General features: G+C 43.8%; 1 protein-coding gene across 1 annotated transcript; it reads left to right on the forward strand.

The window, feature by feature from the left end:
* The first annotated feature begins 407 nt into the window (after window positions 1-407).
* lin7a (lin-7 homolog A (C. elegans)) lies at window positions 408-21,818 on the forward strand. The gene is made up of 6 exons (XM_062383321.1): window positions 408-503; window positions 10,100-10,218; window positions 16,610-16,681; window positions 19,118-19,327; window positions 19,454-19,669; window positions 21,763-21,818. Exons 1-5 carry the CDS (start codon window positions 467-469, stop codon window positions 19,667-19,669), a joined length of 654 nt encoding a protein of 217 aa, XP_062239305.1. The 5' UTR covers window positions 408-466; the 3' UTR covers window positions 21,763-21,818.
* The last annotated feature ends 3,046 nt before the right edge of the window (window positions 21,819-24,864 follow it).

The following is a 24,864-nucleotide window of genomic DNA, read 5'->3' on the forward strand; positions in this document are numbered from 1 at the left end:
TTGTCTCCCTCTGTCTCTCCCTCCCTTACTCTCTCTCTCTCTGTGATGCTATAGTCGCTCTCTCCCTCTCCCTCTCTCCCTCCCTCTCTCTCTGTGAAACTGTAGTCTCCCTCTCCCTTCCTCCCTCCCTATCCCTCTGTTATGCTGTAGTGTCCTCTCTCTCCCTCCCTCCCTCCCTTCCTCCCTCTCTTTCTCTCTCTTCTCTCTCTCTCTCTCTCTCTACCTCCCTCTCCCTCTCTCTGTGATGCTGTATCCTCTCTCTCTCCTTCCCTCCATCCCTCCCTCTCTCTCTGTGATGCTGTAGTGCCTCTCTCTCTCCCTCCCTCCCTCCCTCTGTGATGCTGTAGTGCCTCTCTCTCTCTCTCTCTCTCTCTCTCTCTCTCTCTCTCTCTCTCTCCCTCCCTCCCATCCTCTCTCTGTGTGATGCTGTAGCCTCTCTCTCTCCAGTCTCCAGTAAACAGCAGTCATGGCGACAGTGGTCCAACCGCTCACCCTGGATCGAGGTAAGACGGAGCTTCGCACATTCTTCTTCATGTTTCATTTCCCTGTGCTCGTCATGTAGTAAAACTTGGGAACACGCACGACGCTTCTTCCAGGTGCTGCTCTCGCTGCTCGGATCTTTCCCACCACGTTTCGTTATTTCCGAGGCTGATCTGAGCCAAATAAAAAACCAGTCAGTCGGGTGCGTGCGCGTTTTTATTTTTTATTTTTTTGCAGAAGCAGAGAACTGGTTTCCTCTGTACACCCTCTGGATGCGCGCGTTAAATCAACATCATTCATCCGTTATCTACTCATCTTTTATTCCCTTCTTCATTATGTAACCGCCTCGGTGGTAGTATTCCATTATAGTGCGTCGCTTCTTTCTCCTCACGTGTAAAAACAAAACGCCCCTGACATGCATGGAAATCCACTTTGGAGGCAACTTTCGCGTTTGAATCGGACAGGTGCACGAGCCACGAACACGGGCGTGTTGTGGTCTTACCGTTGTGCACATGCAACTTGTAAGAAACTGCAATTAAAGGCTGTGGGGATTTCTGCAGACTGCAGCCTGTTGTGTTGCGTTGAGCTGACTCTGGCCATGCAATTGCAGCCCATGTGACTTGAAACGCATTATTTGGGTGTCCTCTGACCTCACGTGCCTCCAGCATGGATCCTCACGTAATTAATAATGTCTCCCCTGTGCAAGCAGCTTTAATCCCTCTGCACGTTTCAGAGGAGTCCCTGAAGAACACTGCCCAGCAGATTCGCTTTCCTTTTAAATACAAAGCGTCCTGTACACACCCAAGAGAAGCACTTTAAATCCCCACACTTGCTGGATATAAGTGTCTATTTTTAGATTGCAACGGAAAAAGATTTCTCAGTCTTAACATGGAGATCAAATGCATATCCGCCGGTGAAACATTATATTGCACGAGCCTTGCATGGGAAATGGATTCTGTCAAATATAAAGAAAAGGAGGAAGAATCGCTGGTTCCACTGTGCCAAGTCAAGCTGGCATCGAGCTCCACAAGCCACGAGAAGACACTATAAATACACCGAATCTGGTGGGAGCGTGCATTAGCCTGCAGGAGGTCATCTGACAGGTGTCACGATTACCCACAATTGGTCATTTTATAAAATGAGGAGTTCGATTTTGTTTTTGTCCGCTCGCTCAATTGCAATTTGTTCTGCACTAAAGTTTATTGCTCCTGGGCAGTCGAGCTTCACTGATCCACAATCTGTTGCGTGCACAAGTTAATATGATGAATGTGGCTGCAGCAGGCAAACAGATTAGACCATTTCCCCAATCCACCACACAGCAGAGAGAATTAAACACAGGGACTAAGGTGTTCTGATGATGGTAAACGCTCGACTATGAGAAATGTCCTCGTCTGTAAAAGTTGTAGTTGATCCTAGTCCCTGGTTTTGGCGGTGACTCAGACGTGACCTCCGCCTGTTTGCAGAAGATCCATATTCACGTGCACTGGCATGAATCTGACCAGTCAGCGGCTGGCAGCTGTGATGGCCCCGAGGAGTTGCTAATGATAGTTTCACACAGGAGCCGTTGAGAGGGAGAGGCAGCGTCACAGGATCCCTCTCTCGGCTGCTCCAGGGTAACTGCTAATGAAAAGCTAGTTTTTCATCTGGTGTTGGGAGCGGCTCCTGTGCCTGAGTTTGTCAAACACACACACACAGACACACACACACACACACACACACCGCCAAATGCACACACACAGGCAGGAAACAGAGAGAGATTTTCATTTTCACAGCTCCCACTTGTCTTGTCGGGTCACAGCAGGATGAAAAGATCTGACATCACTGTTTCTTCCTGTTATTGTCGGGGGGGAAATGGCGGTGATAAGAAAGCGCCAGTGCCAAGGACAATGGATTTTAACCTCTCTGTAGATATGATAAAAGAAGCAGTCTGCATTCTGTGTGGATCTGGAAATCAAACACAAATATGCATGTCCCAGAGATGATGACAAGATCTCTAATGGGAAACAATGAGGGTAAAGGTCGTTGAGATTGTGTCGCAGCTGAAGTTGATCTAATTATTTAGTCAAAAACTTCTTCCCAGGGAATGAGAAAGAAAAGTTGGACACTATTGTGCTAAAAAAATGTTAAAGACCCTTCTGCCAAATTGCGGGGAAATCCGTTGTGTCTGTTTTTTTATCCTGCTTTGGAATAACACAATTTGAGTCCACAGTCATGCTAACAATATGCTACAGCTTTGTTTTGAGCTAATGCTAATGCAACATGAAATGTCTAACACGCTTATGTTTAGCAAGTCTAATGCTGGACTTGAACACACATATTTAGCTTATTAGCATGTTGGACTCTACATAAATGTCGAAACTATGTCAAATATCCAGGTCATGGCGGCGCTAGAGGCTTTACCTTTGGGGAAACCTTGAATGTCCAAGTTATATTCCATCCAGTAGTTTACCTGTTGAGATATTTCAGTTTTGATTGAAAGTGGTGCACACGCTTTGCCCCCCAATGCAGCTGGTAAGGTTATAACATCACTCAAGCAGTGTGATACCTTGGTACATTGGTTTTCTGTGGCTGTAGGTTTGTGCTGTCAAACCCTTTTTTTTTTATACAACTTATATCCTCCTGATTTAATAGACTGACTAACTGCTGCACCCTATGGTCCCAGTCCTGGTGTTCCACTGGTGAGACCTTACTCCCATCACATGCTCAGTCACACCAGCGATTTGAAGGATTACAAGTTTGCTGACAAGCGGACATTACTCACAACAGGTTGATATTTCACCTCACCTCCACAAAATGCAGAAATACAGGCTTGCAGACAGATTGTCTTGCAGGGAGCCTGTCCACTAACTGGACAGGATGAAGAAGACGTTAAGAGTCAGATGTTTTTCACTCTCTGTTTGCACCACAGGCTCCTGCAGGAGCCATTAGCCCTAAAGGACTGATTCATTTTCTGTGCTTCAAGGGGACAGAGGCGATTTAGAGCTAATTCTCTTGGCTTGGGGACATGACTTGTTTGGTAAAAGCCTGTTGTCTAATTTTACTCGTTCAAAGTGCGATTATTTCACTTTTTATGGCCGGAGTCAGAGGCAAGGGGCACCAAGGACATCCAGGTCGAAGTGGTGGTGGCAGATGGCAAGGCCCTTTCAGGACAGTTTATTCCAGCGTGCGTGACATCCACAAAGCGTCTCTCCTGGTACAAAGGGACGAGCCCACACAGAGAGAGCTCGCCTGGGCCGCTACCTTCATCTTCTGAGTCGGAAAGTGACGTTTCAATCAATAATCAAAGTCAGAATTTGAAAAGGGGACCTTCAGGTGACAGAGATTCAATCAAGAAGCCGACGTGTTTGTGTACATTCGCTGCAGTTTGGTCAAAATTACACTTTTATAAAAGAAAAATGAATTTATTTCACTTCTGCCACTGTTATAAATGGACTAATTATGGCAGAAAGCTGCAGAGCCGCCCGGTGGATCCCTGGAACAGTGTTGTGGAGCCTCATCGAGCGCTGAAGCCTTCATTACGTGTCACTGTAGGTTTGCTCAGCCCGGTGCCGCTCCTCTAATCAGCCGATGATGAGGATGACCTTCTCCAGGCAGCGAGTCCAATGTTAGAGAAGCTCGGGGAAATGAGTTTCCAGGGTGTTGTGCCACACAGACAATAACAATTCACAGATTGCCTCTATTTTGGATTATTTGATTATTATTGTAAAGCGGATGGAGGACGAGGAACTCTAAAGATCTGTGCTTCGTGCGTGAGATACTGTCCTTATTTTATTAATGTTGCAGATCAGCCGGCAGATCCAGGAATGTTTTCTTATCAGTTCCTTTAACCGGGTTTCTTAGGGAGTAATTCATTAATCCTGATTTTTAAAAAGTGTTTGTAATTTGGTGCAGCTTGATTGGCCTCAGTGTAGGAATGTGCTCTGTTGACTGCCAGTCTCATTTCTTATCTAAGAAACCACACTAAAGCCTCTGCTGAGAGAAATGGACGTTCATGAGCTGCCGGCGAACCTCATCACTCACAGGCCTCAGGAAACTTTTCAATTACTTCTCAGTTTATCTGCAAACACAATGAAGGAACCTTAAGACCTGCGGTGTTTCCTCAGGGGACGTGACGACAACACCCTCAGCATCTTCCATGTGAAGGAATATTTCATTTTCTTTTTGGGGAAATGAAGCAGTCTCTTCCCTCGTATTTAAATTCTGTTTGAGGCGGTGGAATCCATGGAGCTGCTGGTGTGAGACTATGAAAGTGAAGGGGAAGTGGCAGCATTCAAATGTGTTGGGCACCGTTAACTGGGAAAAGAGCAGAACGTTTTTTAGGGACTTTAATTCTAAATAATAACATTATTTTTTCTTTTCTTTCTGAGATTAATTAATGAGGCTCCACAAAAACTGAGATCCTATCATCAACCCACCGTGGAAACTTGGTTTCGGAGAAAGTCTTGACAGTCACTTAATTAATCTAACTAATTAATCACTAATGAGAAAACCCTCACCCTTAACACAGCAGAGGGGAATTAATTGCAGACAGTATCTCTGCTGGTGTCACATTCTGCTGGATACAGCAGCAGAGCATCACACCGTCACTGTGTCCTGATGCAACACACACACACACACATAGGGTTTCCTGGTTTGGAATCGAACCTTCAGACATTCCAGTTTAGTCTGAACCAAGATAACAGGATAACGGATTTTTAAATAGTTTATAATGGTTTTAAGCAGGAAAAGAAGATTAAATTTGCAGATACACCCCCCCCCCCCCCCCAACCTATAAGCTAGCTTGTCTATAAACCAATCAATGTCGAGTATACATAGACGCAGCCGATGACAGGATGTACGTCAAAATAAAGTCTAAACTAAACCCAAACTAACCAGATCAAATGTAAACAAAGAAATCAACCTTCTCCAGATGTGTGTGACACTCCTCTGCTTAGCCTGGTATCTCCATCCTGTGGTTTCTGAGCTTCCTCTGGCAGATGTGTGAGAGATGCTTTTCCCACATTGTTTTAAGAAAAACCTAAAATTCCCTTCCCCTCTCTCTTTGGAGAACAATCTGTCAAACTACCCAGTGAGATGACCTCATTGTCTGTTTGCCTCAGACATGGGCTAAATTTGGCACTTGTCCCTTTTCAAATTCGAGCTTATTGGTCGTTGGTATATCACGACTGGATCACCGAGGCAGATGTAAAACCCTGCACAGATGTTGCACACATCTGTAAGCTGTGGGTCTCTGGGTCGAGATTAAAGTCAATACAATGCAATAAAGCCCCCGAGGGCAAAAAGCTAATTTCCCACTACTGCGTTTTCAGTGAAGGAGTAATTAGGTCAGGAAGTGAAGCTCTGGCACGAGTGTTTGAATATTTCACTCATGAAACGGCTTAGTTTGACCCATGAAGGACTCGATTGCATAACTCAGAGAAAAACAGGTCGGGTCGAAGCAGCGTCCGAAACACAGGAGGCGGTAACAAGAGGGCTGTCAGGACACAAAGGTCAAGTCTGCAGGGGGGGGGGGGATCAAAAAGGATAGTTCAAAGAGACATCACAGACGTGTGGAGGAAACTGATGAACTATCTATCTATCTGTCTATCTATCTATCTATCTATCTATCTATCTATCTATCTATCTATCTATCTATGTATCTATGTATCTATCTATCTATCTATGTATCTATGTATCTATCTATCTATCTATGTATCTATGTATCTATCTATCTATCTATGTATCTATGTATGTATCTATCTATCTATCTGTCTATCTATCTATCTATCTATCTATCTATCTATCTATCTATCTATCTATCTATCTATCTATCTATCTCTCTCTCTATCTTTCTATCTATCTATCTATCTATCTCTTTATCTTTCTATAGGGAATTGTTTCTCGGACAAAGTTCAACAGCTGCTGAAAGTGTTTTTGTTCTTGACCGATAAGAACCGAGCAGGAAGTGAATTCTGGGAACTGCATCATAGTTTGTAAACACCAGTAACGATATCTGTGTAGTAGTGTTCTGTTATTGTATTTTTCTTGTGGCTTTGTGCGTGTTGTTATCACTCGGCAGAGTTTTGTTAATGAAGGGAGGGATCACGTTTCCTGTGTCCCCCTTCGGCTGAAGCTATTCATAGGCCCAGTGCATTTCAACAGGCTCCGTGTGGCGTTATCTTGAACTGCGCCTCATTTTGTTCTGTCTCTCCTCACACGAAGGTTTAATATCAGTGTGCTGTGGTTCTGTCAGTGCTATCAGAGTGCACCAGGTCATTCAGGCGTCCCCCTCTCCATCCCATCCTCCCTCCATCCCTCCCCTAGACTATTAAGTAATGTAACACGTCATTTAACTGCACATCTGACTCCAGAGTTATTTCCCCTGCAGTCATCTCGGCTGCAGCGTCACGGAACACAATCACCTTTCACTTCCTCGTCTCCACATGATCGGACACGGCTCAGGCGAGGGCCCACTCTCTACGTTAAGCAGGCAGATAAATGGGATCTTTTCTGGCCTCGCGTTTGAGCCGCGGGGTCGAGAGCTAAAGACACGTGGAGAAAATTCCACAGACCAGAAGACATTTCATTACCTGTGAGCAGCGGAGAGCCCCAGTGTGTCATTTGTGTGTGGACGCCTGCAATTACATTGTCTTCTAATCCCTGTGCTGTTCACTCTAAAGGACCCTGATACACATTTTCAGTTATTACAATAGCTGTCAATTTGATGTAAATCTCCAGGAAATTCCAGTTTTTAGCCTTGTTCAAAATGAAAAAAGATCAGATCAGGAAATGGGCAGGCATCACGTCTGATCAGCGAGATGGAAAAAGCAACCGGCAACGCCTCCAACACCGATCTTTGAAGTTATGATCCGAGTGCCGAGCAGAAGTCCTTGATGTGGATAAAGAAAATGCTGCTAATGAGCCTGTGAAGAAAGAGAAGTTCTCTCCTCTGTGGCCCTTGACCTTCACTTAATGAGAAAGAAACGCTCGTAAACCTCCGAGACGCCCTCGCTGCTCGGGAGAGAACCAGCTCATTACCAGCTATTCAGAATCCGTGGGGTTTTTCATGTTCTGGCACAAAGGTAAAAAAAATAAAGGACCTATTCTTGGGGATTGGAAAAACTAATATCATCCTTTTAAATCCTCTTATGGTGGATTCAAGATGAAAGTACTTCAGTGAACAAGTGAATAGATAAATGGTTTCACTGGACACGGCTTTCACTGAAGGTCACTTCTCCCACATAAAGAAGCGTACCATGGCTTTTAGATCTAAATGTATTACTAATTTTAAGTTTATTTCATTCATAGACAAACACAAAATGCAAAATGCAAACACAAAAATCTCTAATCGTGAATGAAGAGGAGCAGAAAGAAGAATCCTCTTATTTAATCTGCTCTTTCAAAAGACATTAATTAACAAAGCAAATCAATTGAATTCAATTTTATTAATTAAGAATTAAAATAGCTGCAGGCCCCTCACATCCTGAGTTACTATTCATTTTAAACCATTCAAAGTAGCTCACAAAATATAAACAGAACAGAACAAAACAAAACAAAACCTAATTAAGACATGTCGTTGTATTTCCTCAACAAACTGGCTTTAATAAAATCCTATTTGAATCACAAATAAATCTGTCTACACAGTTTCAGGTTCATTTGCATCAGAGGTTCCTTTTTTGGAGTTTTCCAATCAGACTTTTTGTTTGTGCAACAGAAACAAAATGGATCCGGTTACGCAGCAAATTCAAGTTTCAAACCACAGAAGAAACAGCTCCTCTGAAAACTGGCTTGTTTTGCAGACGCACCTGGAAAGAGAGGAAAGGTTGTTTGGAAAAACCCGACTGATTAATAACTATAACCTGCCAACACAAGTCAGATGGATCCTCATTAAATCCACCAACCTGCACTGGATGCTCTCGTATCCTGATGTTATTCCTCTGCCTGAAACGTGCTTCTTATATTTTCTTCATAGCATAATCATATCTGAGGCTTAACAGGATCCTGGCTTCAATGTGACCAGCTGGAATATTACAAAGAGACTGTTTTAAACCAAATTTCTATTTTTGAATTTAGCTCAATTAGTCAGCTGGATAAATTGTGTCACATGTAATTTTAGCCTTTTCCAAATTAAATGAATGACTCATTATTCAAAGTCTGCGAGTACTATAAGTGTGAATGTGATTATTTATATACAGAACTTTGCTCGGTGCACTGCTCGTGGGCACATGGGTTTCCTGCCACAGTCCACAGACCTGCAGGTTTAATTGGAGACTCTAAATTGACTGAGGGTGAGTGGGTTGTTGTCTCTTGGTTCTGCGATAGATTGACGACTTGTCTGGCGTGTACCTAACCCTCCCTTATGGTTAAGAATAAGAGCTATAGATCATGGATCCTTGAGACCGTCCTGACATGTGAAGGGTTGTTTGATGAATGACTGACGGCCTCACCTGCCAATACAACTCTCACTGGACCTGTTCTTCTGCTCCACGGCTGATATCGATGGGGAATGAACCTGCAGTGTCAATACAACCCTCTGTACTTGTATTATTATGGAAGTAGAAACGTCTGCATTGGATTGCTCAGTGCCCATTGTCTTTATGTTCGAATCGTAAAAAGAAAGAAGCGATAAAAAGTTTACAATCTTTAGTGTTTTTCACATCGTCCTCTTTACGGCCCTGATGCAGTATTCACACTGTCACAGTTCCAGACGGCTTCTCCTTCGTCTCTCTCGTGTCCCTCAGGTCTCAGAGCTCCTCTGTCTGCAGTCGGCTTTATTGAGTCACTCCATATTCCCAGAATTCAATATCAGTGTGTGTGTGTGTCTGAGTGTCATGTCTCCGAGTAGAATTTGTGTTTATCGCTCTGTCCTGTGAGATGAGACACTGGAAGCAGGACGACAGGAGAGTAGGAGCTAAAAGAACGGGTTTTACATTCACAAAAAAACCTGAATAATAGAAGAAGCATCTTATGACTCATTTAAAAACTTCAAATATTCAATATGTGTGAGTTTTTCCGAGTTTAATACCATATAATTGAAATGAAACATCAGTGTTCTGCCAAAACAAACAACATTTCATCCTCCAAACAGTTGATTAATCAGTGAATAATGAACGGGTTTGTTGTGGTTCATGTTATAACAAAACCCAACTAATCTATTTCATGCTGACGGAACAATCACTTCCTTCTGCCTTCATTATTTACCTCTATTCAGCAAGTCAGTTTTCAGAGGGCACGAAATTAATCATGCACGCCAGCGGACTCCTCGAGCGCAGGCTAATTAGAGGTGTGGGGGGGGGGGGGGGGGGACTCCAGAGTCGTGGCCTCTAACTTAAAGCTTACGGTTTAGTGTAAATGCTTTATAATGCCCGCCGGTGCGTCCTCGTGCCAGGGAGAGTTAACCTTCCAACAAACCAGTGTCTGACTTATTCCCTCGCTTCTTCTTTATTGCCGAGCCGACGACAAAGATCCCCGGGTTGGATTGGTATTCTCTCTCTCCTTCCGAGTCTGGCCTTGTGTCTTTTTCCATTATCCTGCCCGTTGATGAGCGTCGGCACGTTCCTCCGCCGTTAATTGAAAAGGAGAATTCTGTCCCTTTTGGGTGCAATGCACGTATTCATGGCCGTGTTCTCATCCTCGCCAGATGTTGCCAGAGCCATCGAGCTGCTGGAGAAGCTGCAGGAGTCGGGCGACGTCCCCGGTCACAAGCTCCAGTCCCTGAAGAAGGTGCTTCAGAGCGAGTTCTGCACGGCCATCAGAGAGGTGAGTCATCTCATGTCTTTTGAGTCCCCCTTTTTGTATTTTTGTCCTTTGGGAATTTTTGACCTTGTTTTATTTACAGGAATTATATGTGTGTTTGTGTAGTGAAGGTACAGAACTCACCGGGGACTCTTTTCTCTGTGTCAACTTGGGAAATTACCTTTTTTTTATTTTCGCTAACATTGCTTTCTAGATTTGCTGCATTGCATCGGATTTGTGTTCCTCGTTTAATAGCTTTATTTTTAAGGAAACAAACCAGTATGCCCCATGAGAGCGATGGTGTGCTGCATTTATCATGACATCTAATGAATGAGCAGTTCAACACCAGGATGAAAGTTCTATTTATGCATATACATTACAGAAATACAGGTCTTAAAACACTTTTCAGTGATGATGCAGCAAGGAAAACCATTGGAGTTATATCATGACTTCTCCAAAGGTCAAAGGTCAACTCTCCCTGGTGATATGGTTGAGTTTGGAGGAATCGCAGCAATATCCACGACACCAGAGAGCGTTTAAGTCCCTGTTGTGTTACATGAATCAGCAAATGACCTCCACATGATCAAAGTGTCAGAGTTTATTGCTCAGATTCACGGCTAAATGTTCCGACTGCACCAGAAACTCATAAAGAGCTTTTTTTTTAAATGAATCACGTGGGGGCCAGAAAACATTACAAGCATTTCATTAAGTTGAAAGTTTGATAAGCTCGTTACGCTGAATTCTAATTAAGCAAATCGCTGTTAGAGATTTGCTTTAATCACATTTTACAGGAGGGGATAAAGTGTGCATCGTAAACAGGAGCCCTTGTTTTCCTCCCCTCGCCGGAACGCTCTCACTCACACGCACATTAACAGCCACCCGGCGATCCATCATCCCGACGGCCATTCATCAGCAGGACGCACTACAACAGAGATCTTACATATTCAGCCTCCTGTCTGCTGAGATATACTTTGGCCCAGTGTTGTGTGTTACTTAAGAAAACTGGATCGGAGGAGCAGTGGGGAGAACGATGACAGATTCCACCACGGCCTCCGCGCTGCAAGTTAATTGTAAACAAAGTGAACATGTAATTTGTCCCGGGAATGAAAGCAGACAATTAGCCGACTTAATCAGTTTGTCACGGAGACGCTCTACTTCACTTTCCAGAGGCTTCACCGCCACAGAGCAAAACATCGCTGCCGTACGTTTTGTGAATTATTGATCATTCCCCAGATTTCTGGTCCAGCTGCTGAAATATCGGGTTTCATAAAGGAAACGTTACTGGAATCTTTACACTACAGGAAACCCCTGACATCATGTGACAGAGGGGAAGACAGCACCTGTCTCCTCCTCTCATGAGGTCCAGCTCCACTCAGGCAGGTCCAGGGAAGCCCGGCACATCCTGGCACCCTGCAGGGTAAAACTGATCTCAGTGACAACGAGCTGCTGCTGCTGCTCCAGACCACTTCACCCAGAAAGCCCAGTCACCAGGGAAACCATCAGATAGGCTGTGGGATTAGTGGGCCGCAGCGAGGCCGAGTACATGGCCCGTCGATTATAGTTCTGTGTGTGCCGCTCTCTGCGGATTGCTGAGCCAGCTGCGTGAAGGACCGGCTGTAAGTGCTGGCCACTGCAATTCTGTCGAATATCACTGTTATTACGCTGTGGTGGAATATCACAGCTCTCAACAGCTGCAGCCCTGAGATGCTCTGTCTGCGTCAGGAACAATTAGGAGACGGACTGGAGAGTGGAAGGGAGACTCACTGGGAGGGCGGTTCTTAATGGCCTGATACGCAGAAGGCTTCTTTTCTTTTCTGAGCCACTGTAGAGAAACAAACACGTCTACACACATGTGACCACCACTTACGTCCAGCTGAGATCACATGGATTCAGCTGGGAATCAATAGTTTATATGTACCTTCATTTTACTTTGACCTTAGATTAGATTAGATTAGATTCAACTTTATTGTCATCACACAGTACAAGTACTTATGCAACGAAATGTAGTTTAGCATCTAACCAGAAGTGCAAGGCAGTAAAAGTGCGTAGTATTTTGCATATTTGAAGTGAATATGTAAATAAATAAGATCTGTACAGTAATAAATATATATGGAGTATTACAGTATTGAGAGGTATTGTGTGATATAAGAACGATGAATACACTATTTCCTTTGCAGGAAAGACTCGGACTCTGACCCCTCTGGATACTTTCAGGAGAATACTGGGTCTCAGCCCTCTATCTTTTACGTCTTCCCTTTTAATTTAATACTATTTCATTTTGACTTCATGACTCACGTCTCGCTCCTGTGCCTCATCCGTCAGTGTTGAGTTGTTAAAACAGGTTCAACTGTAAATTCACATGTCAGTTATTGGTCATTCGGTAAAAACTCACTTCAATCTTTGTGTAATCTCTGAAAGGACGTTCTCCTCTACGTGATAAATAGATAGATAGATGGATACCTTTATTAATCCCGGGGGAGGTTTAGGTCATCCAGTAGCTTATACACTTATACACTTAACTGACAAACATACAAAAAACACATATACACAGGTAGAACATTGCAGATACAGGTGCATGAATGGGTCTGACCCTATGGTACAAAAGGCAATGATGTGATTGTGTCATTGTCTAGAATGAAAGTGTACTTGTGCTGCTGGAGTGGATGGTACAAACAGATATATATATATATAAATATAAAAACGACAAAATATATATATGAATATATAAGAATATGCCTGAAAAGACGAACTGAGCACGAGAAGTCCGGCTCCAAACCTGAACCCCGTCTTTACGTCAATAGAATTCCGTGAAAATGAATCAGCCTTGTTAGGGAGGACAGGCTGGCTGTCAATGTGAAGAATGGACGTCAGGGGGAAAAGAGCCTGTTCAGCAGGGCTGGGCTAAACGACAAAGGGACAGGGTTTGATGAGCTGGTTTGTATTTCTCTCTCCGCCACGTTCATCAGCGGGCGAGAGTGGGAGGGTGGGAGAATCCTGCGTGTCCGCGTTAGTCTCATCGCATCAGCCTGAAATAGTTGTCAGGGTCAATCAGCCTTGCAAATGGGGAAGGAAGGACACAAGATGAGGTGACTGGAAGGGGCTAACCAGCTGGAAATGATGGAGAGTGGGAATTCGCAGTGTGTTGGGTTTAGTCCCTCTGACACGCAGGAGGCAAAGAGAGCCGGGCCGATCGCTGCTCGTACGCTGCAGCAGATTCTACGCTTCACTGGAGATTTTCAATCAGCATTAAAGACATGTTTTATAAAAAGAAAAAGCCAACGCTGGGGCGGAGGATTTGCGTGATGCCGCGCTGATTCCCTCGGACTCCCAAGTCGACACGTGCAACCACAATATTAAATTCCTTTTCACGGGGGGGAACGCGGTCAGGTCGTCTGGGGGAAAGAAAAGATGCCTGCAGGTCAAGTGGCCTTTCTTTAGAGCCAAGTGCAGCCTCCATGAGAGAAGACTGACAAGAGCTGTGTTTGTTCCATGTTGTGGCTCCGTTATCCAGGGCAAAGCACTCAGGTTAAAGGATACAGGTTAAAGCGATACTGTAATAATGTTGTGTAAGACTTGTGAGTCAATAATACTTTCTTGTTTACATGTTTGTTCTCACATTTGATAGGTTATTTTCAGTAGTTTCTTAATCTTATTGACAAACAATCAAATCTGAATTTGTTTGGATCCATCCTAAATTTTAAGGAGTTCTTTCTTGGCCCCAGTTCTACTTGTTTTATTGTTGTGTTTTGTATTTGTAGTTATTTATAATCAAGTTTATGGTTAAACTGTAAACTTGAGTTGCACCCACCTGCCAGCACCCAACAGTCCCTTTATGGAACCACGTTAAAATTCACTACACCCAGATTCACACATAAATATAAAGCCTCAACTACGTTTCTGTATCATAATTATATTAAATCATTGCATTGAGGTCAATTTCTTATGTTACAGCCACTTCTTATATCTCAAATATATTTCTCCTTAAAATCCATCTTGATCAGTCTCTCTATATTCCATTACTAAATGAAACCAAATTGTTCAGGGACGCTCAATCACTCGTGAGGCGATGGCCGCCCTGTTCCCTCGATGGTCATTCATTAAACCGTCAGCTGCCACAAACATCCATCACTCACACAAACCGAGGATGCTCTTCTTCTCTGGAACGATTGTTTCCCGACGCAGCGCTGGGCCTTTATTTTCCCTCAATGCCAAAAACCAGATGAGCAGTGCAGTTCTATGTGTGACTGTCCTGTCATGTCTGGAAACAACAATTACCACAGCATTTGCATAACACAAGACCAGTGCCTGATGGCCCCCTAATCGTTTTTGTGGCCATTGTTTCTACAGATGAAGCTTTGTTTAAGGTCACATGTGTGTAAACGTGGAGCCAGAAGCAGAATAAACGGGGGTAATTAGCAGTTGTGGTCATAAAGGGAGAACTGAGGCCACTCTGCAGACTCACAGAGGTAAAGGAGAAGTTTTCAGTCCTGGGGAATAGGTGTCATGTGGGAATTCAGTGTTTCTGTTTTTGTCTGTGTGGACGGCAGCTTTTCTTTTATCCACAAGCATCAGTGCTATACATTTTACAAATATGCGTAGCAGTCAGCATCGGGGAGCCGTGCTCTCCGAGGCTGCTCGTTTGTGTTCTTTGAGATTCATGAGCAAGCAGCACAACATAAGCTCGGGGATATTTCTTCTTTTACCCACAGTGAGATCTCTGCGTACAAATATCTCGGGGTCTGGATCCAAATCCATCTGATGATAACAGGAGAGGCGAGCTCTTTGTAATGTTGTTTTGGGATTTATGAAATCTGGAACAGGATTAGAAGTCTTTTCTGGGCCACAAAAATTAGTATCTTTCATATATGGCACGGTATCAATAATCAGATTCAAATATGACCTGCTGACCTGCTCAATTAAGTGAAACAGCCACTGTTTGAAATGAAAAGCACTGGAGGGGCGATGCACAAGCAACTATTGATAAACTGTATATAGAATATTTGTCCAGCCATAGTTTTTGGCCTGTTCAGACATCCATAAAGCCCTTGGAAGAACTCTCCACAGGGATAACAGGGAGATGAGCTTGTATTTGAAAACTTTACAGTCTTTGATTGTAATTTACGTTTTGTATCAAGGCTGTTTCAGCAGCTCATGAACACCATTTCCTCTGAGACACTCTGTAATCAGCACGTACATCTCAATCATCAGATTTCCTTCCTCCTATTGTATTTCAGCGTGTAAGGGACGGGGGGGTGGTGTTGCATATCTGACATTTTAAAGTCTAACAGCTGCAGTACAGATGGCTTCAAGTACTCATGCAGAGTCTAAGTTCTGCCGTGTGTAACGGTGTCTTAACTAAACATCCTCATTCCACACTGTCTCTATCTTCTTCATCTTCTTCTTCTCTTTTATTCTTTGAACAAGTTCAGCTGTAAGTGGTCTTCACCAGACACGTCTTAACTGGGAAGGTCAGCTGTCGGCATCGATTCCGTCTGCCTCTGCGAATTGGCAGAAAACCTTGTTTTTCACCCGACTGGATGAACAGCAGTCTCACGTCTTGGCTCCGGCTCAGGTCCACAGTATTGTGTTTCTGCCTCTCACAACTCTCTGTGCTGCTTGTAGAGTCAGAGGCAGAGTGTTCCTCAGTCTCCTGAGGACTCGTCTTCAGGACATGTGCGCACACTGAGGAGCTCAGCAGAATGAGGTCAGGACTAAGACCATTCGATTTTCACCTTCAACTTCATGAGCTGTCGAAATAGGGAAATTAACAGATTGTTTACATTTGTAAGCTGAAACCTTTTTGTGAATCTGATGTGTTACCCCTCCCCATTTGTTGGTTGGTTGATTGGTTGGTTGGTTAGTTGGTTGGTTGGTTGCTTATCTGGTTAGTTGGTTTGTTGGTTGGTTATCTTGTTAGTTGGTTGATTGGTTGATTGGCTGGTTGGTTATCTGGTTAGTTGGTTGATTGGTTGGTTGATTGGTTGATTGGCTGGTTGGTTTTCTGGTTAGTTGATTGGTTGGTTGGTTAGTTGACTGGTTTGTTGAAGGATTACGCAAAAACTACTGAACGGATTTCCACAGCGGTCAGAGGATGGATGGGACTTGAGTTTTTTCTACGATTCATCAGGGATCTTGATTAAAAAACAAAATATTTCAAGGGACAGATATCTATGATTGTTGAAATTTGGTGCAAAAATCAGGATCTAGCAGATTACAACGTGGTTTTATTGGGGATTGTGGTTTTTTATTTGTTTAGTTAATAATGATTCATTAAAGAATCAAAGGTTCTTATGTTTCAACAATCATTCTAGAACCAAAATCAAAGATTTTGTGCAGGATTTAAGGGGGTTGTTGAGCCTTGCAGTGGAACTAGTGAATACATATTATAACACCCGCCTCTGTTCATTTCTTACAGGTGTACCAGTACATGCACGAAACCATTACAGTGAATGGCTGTCCAGAGTACCAGGCGAGGGCCACTGCTAAGGTAAGAACTTCCTCACATCAATTATTCAAAATCATTCACTGTGACGAGTGAAAAGTGGAACTAATGAGTTGTGAACTATCTGTTAATCACACTTCCCTGTTATATCTCTCCTCACCTGCTCTGTTGGACCAAGATGTGTGAAATTAGCCAAGTACGCTCGACTCTGCTAATGGCTGTCATTAACAGTGGGTCTGAGCAATTAAACGATAACAGGACCATTTCGTAGGAATTGAACTAAAAAGGGAGGAATCTCTCGACTTCGATATTTAATCCCTTTTCACTGCTCTAAATTGGTTTATCAGAATATTGATCTTTTTACCAGACATTGCCTCCAGGTGTTCTTGTTGCATGCTGTGTAGAAAACGCTGTGTCACATGTTAACAACACTGACGTTAAAAGGTGGGAAACCTGCATCTTTGCTTTAATGGAGCAAAAGTCAGGAGGGGATTCGCTAAATTAGCATAAAGATTGGGAGCATACAAGCTCGGCTGAGTTCAAACAAACACCGCTAAAGCTCAATAATAATAAATAATATATATCTAATTTGTTTGATCTGTAGTCTTTTCTTTTCCTGGATTTTAAAATATATACAAATGTATATATATATATATTAAACTGCCTGTTAAATACAAACTTAATCTCTTTATGTTAATCTCTTTTAGTAAGAGTGTTTTCAGTTTAGTTATTATTTCCGCCTCGTGTTCCATGTATATACCTGTGTTTATGTTTCTGTGTCTCTGGTTTGCCCACTCCCTGTGTTCTGTTTCCTGTTTTATTTTGTAGTTTCTGCTCCCAGTGTTTTTTCGTTCTTCACTTCCTGTCTCTGTGATTGCCTGCACCAGCCCTCATGTGTTCCACCTGTGTTCAGCTGCCTTCCCTGTGTGGATATAAGTCTCCGTGCTTCCCTTTGTCCTTGTCGGTTCGTTGTCGTAATGTTTGTTGTGATCTCTTGTGCTTGTCTTAATGTCTGTCTTAGTCCTTATGCTTCATCTCCTGAGACCTTTTGTTTAAACTCTATATCGTGGGTCCACCTGCTTAACCGAACCTGAGAGAAAATCCTTAAAAAAGACAGAAAGACCATTTTATTGAGAAATGATCTTTGATTTGTACCTGCGTTGGGAATGTCTCAATTTTTTTGTCAAGTAGGCACCATTGTCTAACTCGGGAGGAAGAAAAACATCTTTATTTATGACTAAAGTCGAGTAATTTCCCTTCGTAAAGACACTGTGACTAAGCCTGGAGGAACCATGAAGACATGATTTAAGCAGCTTTAAAACTCCACTCGACTTTCTGTCTCTTCGCCCAAAACTTTGAGAAGTTTCTGCCTCTAAATCTGTATTAAAATTTCATATCCACCGGGCAATTAAGCACACGGCTAATAGCCTGAGCTGGCTGAGCCGTGGGGAGCTCTCTCAACTCGGAGGACCCGGTCTTTTCAAAAAGTTTGAACTCTCCTAAGAGATATTCCGTGAAGCCAGGTCACGGTGCCAGTTGAATTTAATCAGGATCACACGTGTGAAAAGGAAAAGAGCTGCATGCAGGGGTTTTAGAAAATGAAGCCGCAGCAGCAATAATGATGAAATATGTGAAACGTGGGACGACGCCTCCGTTCGGTTCACGAGACGTCTAAAGTCGTCACGATCAGAGTTTGTGTTTCACCAGAACAACTCGATTCTCTTTGATTGCTTCATTAATTAGATTAATTCAGCCTCTGAGTCCGGGCCTGAGGCGTCTAGCACTGATCCTAATAGAGACATGGAGTGTCAGGGCCATGTGAGGGGGGGGGGGGAGCAGATGATCAAATGACGTTGGATATGTGAAGTCATATTTACACAGTGCAGCGTGTCTGACCAGGGGAAGAATCTCGTAGGGGAAGAATCTCACAGCGCCCCTCCCCCTCCTCGGCCATCTGCCAGCTTGTGTTCCCCAGTCACAGAATCCACAGATAAAGTTGTGAAGGTCGATGTGGCGTGAGGCCGGGGGAGGCGACGGCGTGCATGCTGAGGAGCTGCTGGGGAGGGAGGAGGAGAGGGGACGGAGCGGCGAGGGAAACGGGAGGAAGAGGAGGCACAATAAAATAAAACAAAGAGTCGGAGAGGAGACACAAACGAGCAGATTTAGCTGAAATGAGTTTGGATGTATGAATATGGAGGAGAGACGCCATCAAACGCCTGGAAGTGCCGAGCCACTCTACTGCTGCTGGGGAGTTTGGAATTAACATCTCTGGCAGAGAAATCATCCCTGTCGCCCCCTGGTGGATGCAGTATCGATCATAAACACAGCCTCCTCCATGTTAGCAAATGGGACCAAACCCAAGAGTGCATGTTCGATACATTTTTCTCAAATATAGGAAGTTTCAAATCCTCCTTACCTGTAGCTTTGTCCTCAAAGTAACTGATGAGATGATGATGGTATCTTATCGTTTCCTTTTCTCAGGCCACGGTCGCAGCCTTCGCAGCCAGCGAGGGTCACTCCCACCCGAGGGTGGTGGAGCTCCCCAAGACGGAGGAGGGCCTGGGCTTCAACGTGATGGGCGGCAAAGAGCAGAACTCACCGATCTACATCTCCCGCATCATTCCCGGCGGCGTGGCCGAGAGGCACGGCGGCCTGAAGCGGGGGGACCAGCTCCTGTCCGTCAACGGCGTGGTAGGTGTAGCCAGGAGTTTTGATCCAGGCTGCAGGGAGAGAGGCTCCGTCACCCAATATTTAAAATGGAAACCATCGAATGCATTAATCAGCTTCTCCTCCCTCTCTCTGAACCCCTTCCTGCAGAGCGTGGAGGGCGAGCACCACGAGAAGGCGGTGGAGCTGCTGAAGGCGGCCAAGGACAGCGTGAAGCTGGTGGTGCGCTACACGCCCAAGGTGCTGGAGGAGATGGAGGCGCGCTTCGAGAAGCTGCGCACGGCCCGGCGGCGCCAGCAGCAGCAGATCCTCATGCAGCAGCAGCAGCAGCAGAACCTGGCGTCTCAGCAGAACCACATGTCGTAGGTGAGGCGCTTCATTGCTTTAAGCATAAAGGGAGGAGGAGGAGGAGGGGGGGTGATGGAGGATGTACAGTGGGTTCTCCTTTGTGGTGTCATTCTAATATGAAGTCATATAGTTCAGTGCAATATTGTGAGAGGTTCAAACCAGAAACCTTCGTTCAGGAGAAACAGGTCAAATATCTGCTTCTTCTCGGAGACGGAGGAAAACAAATCGTTTTTATATTTTATAGTTTTGTGGGAACTCTTGATAAGGAACCTGACATTGGGCCGTTAGCTTCTAAACCTCTGCTCTCGTGGCTTATTGCTTTATTTCATCTCACAGTCTCCGTCGGGCTGAACCACTGAGGTCAAATCGAGATGAGCCCAGATTATCTTTGAGCTTCAGCATGATTTTTATATTATTTTTTTATGTCCTGGATTAGAGGTATTTTGCTATTTTAGGACTCAGACGTTATAAAACCAAATCAGAGGAGATAGTGGGTTCTCATGTTCACATGCAGTTCTACCTTTTTATCATTTCCCTTGTGAGCATGTGTGCTGCGCCTCAGGCTGGAAACCGGCTGCCAGAAAATCCTGGAGCAGAATTATTATCACCACCAGGAAAACTTCTAATCTGCTGCATTTCCTCCAAGATTCACAAATTCAAATGCTCCAAATCATTAATTATGGAGCATGTTATGACTTTGCTTTTCAAGTGTGTAATTATAAATAGTGTTTACTCCAGTTTTCAGTCGCTGAAGCCAGGGAACATAGATGGAGATAAGCAAAGTGGAAGCACGTCTGTGGGCTCGTGTAATGTTACTGGAGCGTTTACATCCCAGTATGAAGCCTGAAACCTCACTGGTATATTTAGCAACCTGCAGCAGCTGGTAACCTCTGAGAAAACATCAGCGCTCCGGCTTTGTTCTGCCAGGGATTCTGTTGTAAGGCCGATCAATTATTAAAGCCCAAAACTGATTACATCAGCGGCCGGTGCTTCGCAGGTATGAGGATAAGTAGATGCAGCCCGCAGGGTCGATTCCTGGAGGCTGCAGCCGAGCGGATCCTCTGCACACACCTGCCCCAGACGGTTTCTACACGTTAGACTCCAGATTAAGACCAAAGCTCTGCACTGCCACTCAGACTGAGCGAGACGACGAGTGAAATCACATCACGCTACGCCTAATTCTTCCCAGACTTATCGAATTATTACGTCTCCCTGACGTGTGTGGAGGCGGGCGTGTGTCCAAGTTCTCCCTGGCACCGCCCGTTTGATGCTAAATCCCCCCCGAGCGTCTCTCTTGTCTTGCACTTGGCACCGAGCGGCTTTGGAAGGTATTTGGGAGCTTGTAACCGTTTGTTTTGGTGGAGCCACAGACAGGGAGCCGAGCTGGGATCGGGTTTTATCAACACCGACACACCGATCGCAGAGATTTGTTCTGGCAGCCGAGAGTATTAAGGTTTTCTCTCTCTGTCTTTTCCTCTCTCTCTCTCACACACACAGACACAAATACACACACACACACACAAACACACACAAACACACACACAAGCACACACGCAAGCTGCTTCTCATCGAGAAATAACATGAGAGAGATTTTCTTTAATATCACCTGGCTACATATCTGGGTTGGAATGATGCATATGGCTCAGCTTCAGATATTAATAAATATAGTATGAATAAAATACACATCTTTGAGCTATGTTCTTATGCAACAATTACTATTACTTATAATAATATGGACAAATAATAAAAGATACATGGAATCTCTCTTTAAGTCACATTTTTGATTCTCTCAAGAATTCACCCTCAATTGTTTCTTATTGTTTAACTTCAATGCTTCATTTTCAGACTGAAACCACCTTGCATGTGTATTTTGAAAGGTTCTATATGAATTAAATGTAATAAATAGATAAACGTCTATTATTCATTTGCGAGCTGGTTTTAAAAAGTGACTATAAAAGTGTTTATCTCATTCCCAAACCCTGACATCACACACACCCGGAGCTGAGGTCACAGGCGTTGTATTGTCAGCGAGCAGAAATGATAGATTCACAAATTCATCTTAACACAATCGCTCTAAGCTTGTTTCTCCTTTTTATCTCTTCTGCCCGCAGGTTGTTCCAAAAGAAGAAGATGGAGTGAATCGGAGGGGTGCGGGGGGGGGGGGGGGGGGGGAGCGGAAAGGTGGATCTCAGAGACCATCTGTTTGTGTTGAAGATCCCAAAGGAAAAGCCTCTGAGGAAAAACGAACAAGTGAAAGACACTTTTACTTCCCCTCTCGCTCTCTCTCTCTCTCTCTCTCTCTCTCTCTCTCTCTCTCTCTCCCTCTTCTCTCTCTCTCTCTCTCTCTCTCTCTCTCTCTCTCTCTCTCTCTCTCTCTCTCTCTCTCTCTCTGGCTTCCACCGATAACCGAGTAAGAAGCCACGGCCTGACCCCGGTGCCTCGAGGGAGGCGAGCGCCGAACGTCTTTTCCGGTTTAACTTTGTAATTTTCCTTTTATAAGTTGTCCCCCCCCCCCCGATCCGGTCGTGGCTCTGAAACTGAAACTCTCTCTGTTCCTCCCTCGTGTTTGTCAGGTTGTTTACTTTCTGACCGCTGACAGACCGTCTCTCCACCTCGATCTCATTTGTACAGTGGATGTTTCTATTGATTCTTCAATCGGTGCTTGTGTCTCTGAACGAATGACCATTGATTAATGACTCCTCTGTTTCTTTGTCCTGTTTTGGATGAACCTGAACTTTTCTACCTTCCGAACTGTAGCAAGAAAACGTTTTTTTTTCTTTTGTTTTGTTTTTTGTAATCTGCTAGATTTAGCAATAACAGAGATTCTTCAGTTTCACATTTCAACCCTGATTTCAGTCGCCTCATTGGTGCAGACAGTAGATACAGAAGCTGTGTCTCAGTTCAGGGGCTCCTTCAAACGCGTCCTTTCCAAATCCCAGAGAAACGAAGGTGGATCCTTCTCAGCCCAACGTATCCCAGCATGCATTGCACTTGGGTTATAAAGACTTTAATGGCGCCGGCGAGCAAAGAGACGTCCGCTGTTTCAACTCAACCGTGCAGCTAACGGTTCACATTTTAAAAACCAAGGGGCATTCGAACGTTAACAGCAATAAGGGGGCGGGACCCAGAGCGTCTCATTGTGGTTCAACCGCCTCGTTCCGAGAGACGCAGCTGAATTGAGAGAGTGAAAAATAAACAAAGCGAACTGGCTCTTATGCACCGAACGGCAGCTTCTGAGTCCAAATCTGCCATTTAAAGAGATTGTCGATGTACAGGTGGCATAACATGTGCAATAACTATTATTATTATAATTATTAGAGCTACTCCCAGATGAGATTTATCCAGAAAAAGAACAAATATATGTCTGATCAGAAATATTATCCACGTCATTAGGATTAAAGGAAAGTTATGTTTATTTTTCAGATGCTTCTATTCTATAGTTTATGAGATGAGAGATTTTAAACACAAAGTTTTTTTCGCTTCCTGTAGAATATTACGTGTTTAGATTATTATTATTATTAGTTGTGTAACAGCACATTCGGTAGTTTCTGTTCTGACAATCACAGCGAGTCAAACCTTCTTCTTCTCTTTTCACTCGTCTGTTCCTGTAAAGAAAATCTGTTTCTCTACCAAAAAGCTCCAGAGTCTGTGTTTACTCCTTCGTCGTCTCCATCTTTGGTGCTGAGTTCTCTCTTCTGACTTCACCTCCCTGTTGATGTCTGTGTTTCTCACACTGTCTCGTGTTTTCTTTCTTTTCTTTTCTGAGACGTTCACTCACTCCCTCACTTCTTCTTCTCTCTTTGGTTTTGCCCCCCCATCATGCAGACACCCTGAGGCTGTTTCCTCTATCAAGAGTCCAAAACACTAAGCACATCATTTCTGGCCCAGGGGACTTTCCTGTTTTTCTCCCTTAGCAGAATGAAAAGCTGCAGATTATTTCTTTGGTGTCATGGATTTATTGATCTAATGTTAAGGATCCATTCAACACTTTCCATAAATAACCTGTTAGCGTTAAAGTCGCTCGACGCTAAAAGCTGATTTTCAGTGTTCAGTGAATTTAACTCTTTGGTTTTACGGGAAAATTCTAAAGTTTTTTGTTCAAGCAGGGCATCTGAATACGACAGATCCCTTTTTGTATCTTTCAATCACAGGTACTTTTCTTAATTGACTTGCATTTTTGAAGCTGATGGTCCTGTACTTAACGTCAAGATAAAGAAGAAAAAAAAGACAACAAAACTGTTGATATGCAATTGTTATACATACTATATTTGTATAAATAAATCTATGTGCTTGTGTACAGTGAACATGTGTCGGTGCTTCCTTTGAACCAGAGGTGAATAATTATTCATGAAGGCTGAAAAATACATTTACATGTTTTAAACTATGGCTCAAGAGGTAGAGCCACTCACCAGAAGGTCGGCGGTTCGATTCCTGTCCCCCTAGTTCTGCGTGCGATAACACTTAGCCTCAAATTGCCCCTGACAGCTGTGCCGACAGTGTGTGAGTGACACATAAATACAAACCCTTAAGACCGTGCACCTATGACCCAGGGTTTGACAATTAATCCTGTAAAACATTTACTAGAGGGAAATAATGTTACTACGTTTTATGACAAGTAAATCATTTAGACCGCTTCAATCTTTTCTTTTATATTTCTACCATAAAAGAGCGAGGCGATGATGTGATAGATGGTTTGGCCTCGGTGGAGGAATGAGATCAGAAAGATGAAGGAAAAGCTTCGTGCCTCCTGACTGGCCACTTTATCAGTATATCACAGCCTGCTAACAATGACCTCTGTTCATGGGTGTTAGTATAAATTAATTATTTCATAAAGATCTCTGCATCATTTGTTGAGACATGCCCCCAAATCTGCATCAACCTCTTCCCTGCCCAATATCACCTCCTTCCACTAAGTTCAAAAGTAAAACCGCTAAATAAAAAACAAAGAAACACTGATAAACACATAATAAATAAATATATAAAGTAAAGCAAAGGCAAAGAGCATGTTTATATTTAGTTGACATTATTTTTTTTGTCACGATAACAGTGAGTCACTAATGATCCTCTCCAGCCTACGCAGGTCAAGTGATTAAAACTCCTCAGTGGCCGTTTGTCAGCTCAGAACAAACCAGTCACTGAAACTAATCACAAGACTCTTTTTAACACTCACCTCTGATAGGAGTTGTTTTTCTTCAGCAGCAGCCTTTTGCACC

The sequence above is a fragment of the Platichthys flesus genome, chromosome 23 (genome assembly GCF_949316205.1).
Source record: "Platichthys flesus chromosome 23, fPlaFle2.1, whole genome shotgun sequence".
In the NCBI taxonomy this organism is placed as follows: Eukaryota; Metazoa; Chordata; class Actinopteri; order Pleuronectiformes; family Pleuronectidae; genus Platichthys; species Platichthys flesus.

Coding starts and splice junctions, on each gene's coding strand:
- lin7a (XM_062383321.1), top strand. CDS start 467: ATGGCGACAGTGGTCCAACCGCTCACCCTGGATCGAG. Junction 10,219..16,609: donor TCTGCACGGCCATCAGAGAG/GTGAGTCATCTC, acceptor CATTTCTTACAG/GTGTACCAGTACATGCACGA. Junction 19,328..19,453: donor TCCTGTCCGTCAACGGCGTG/GTAGGTGTAGCC, acceptor CCCTTCCTGCAG/AGCGTGGAGGGCGAGCACCA.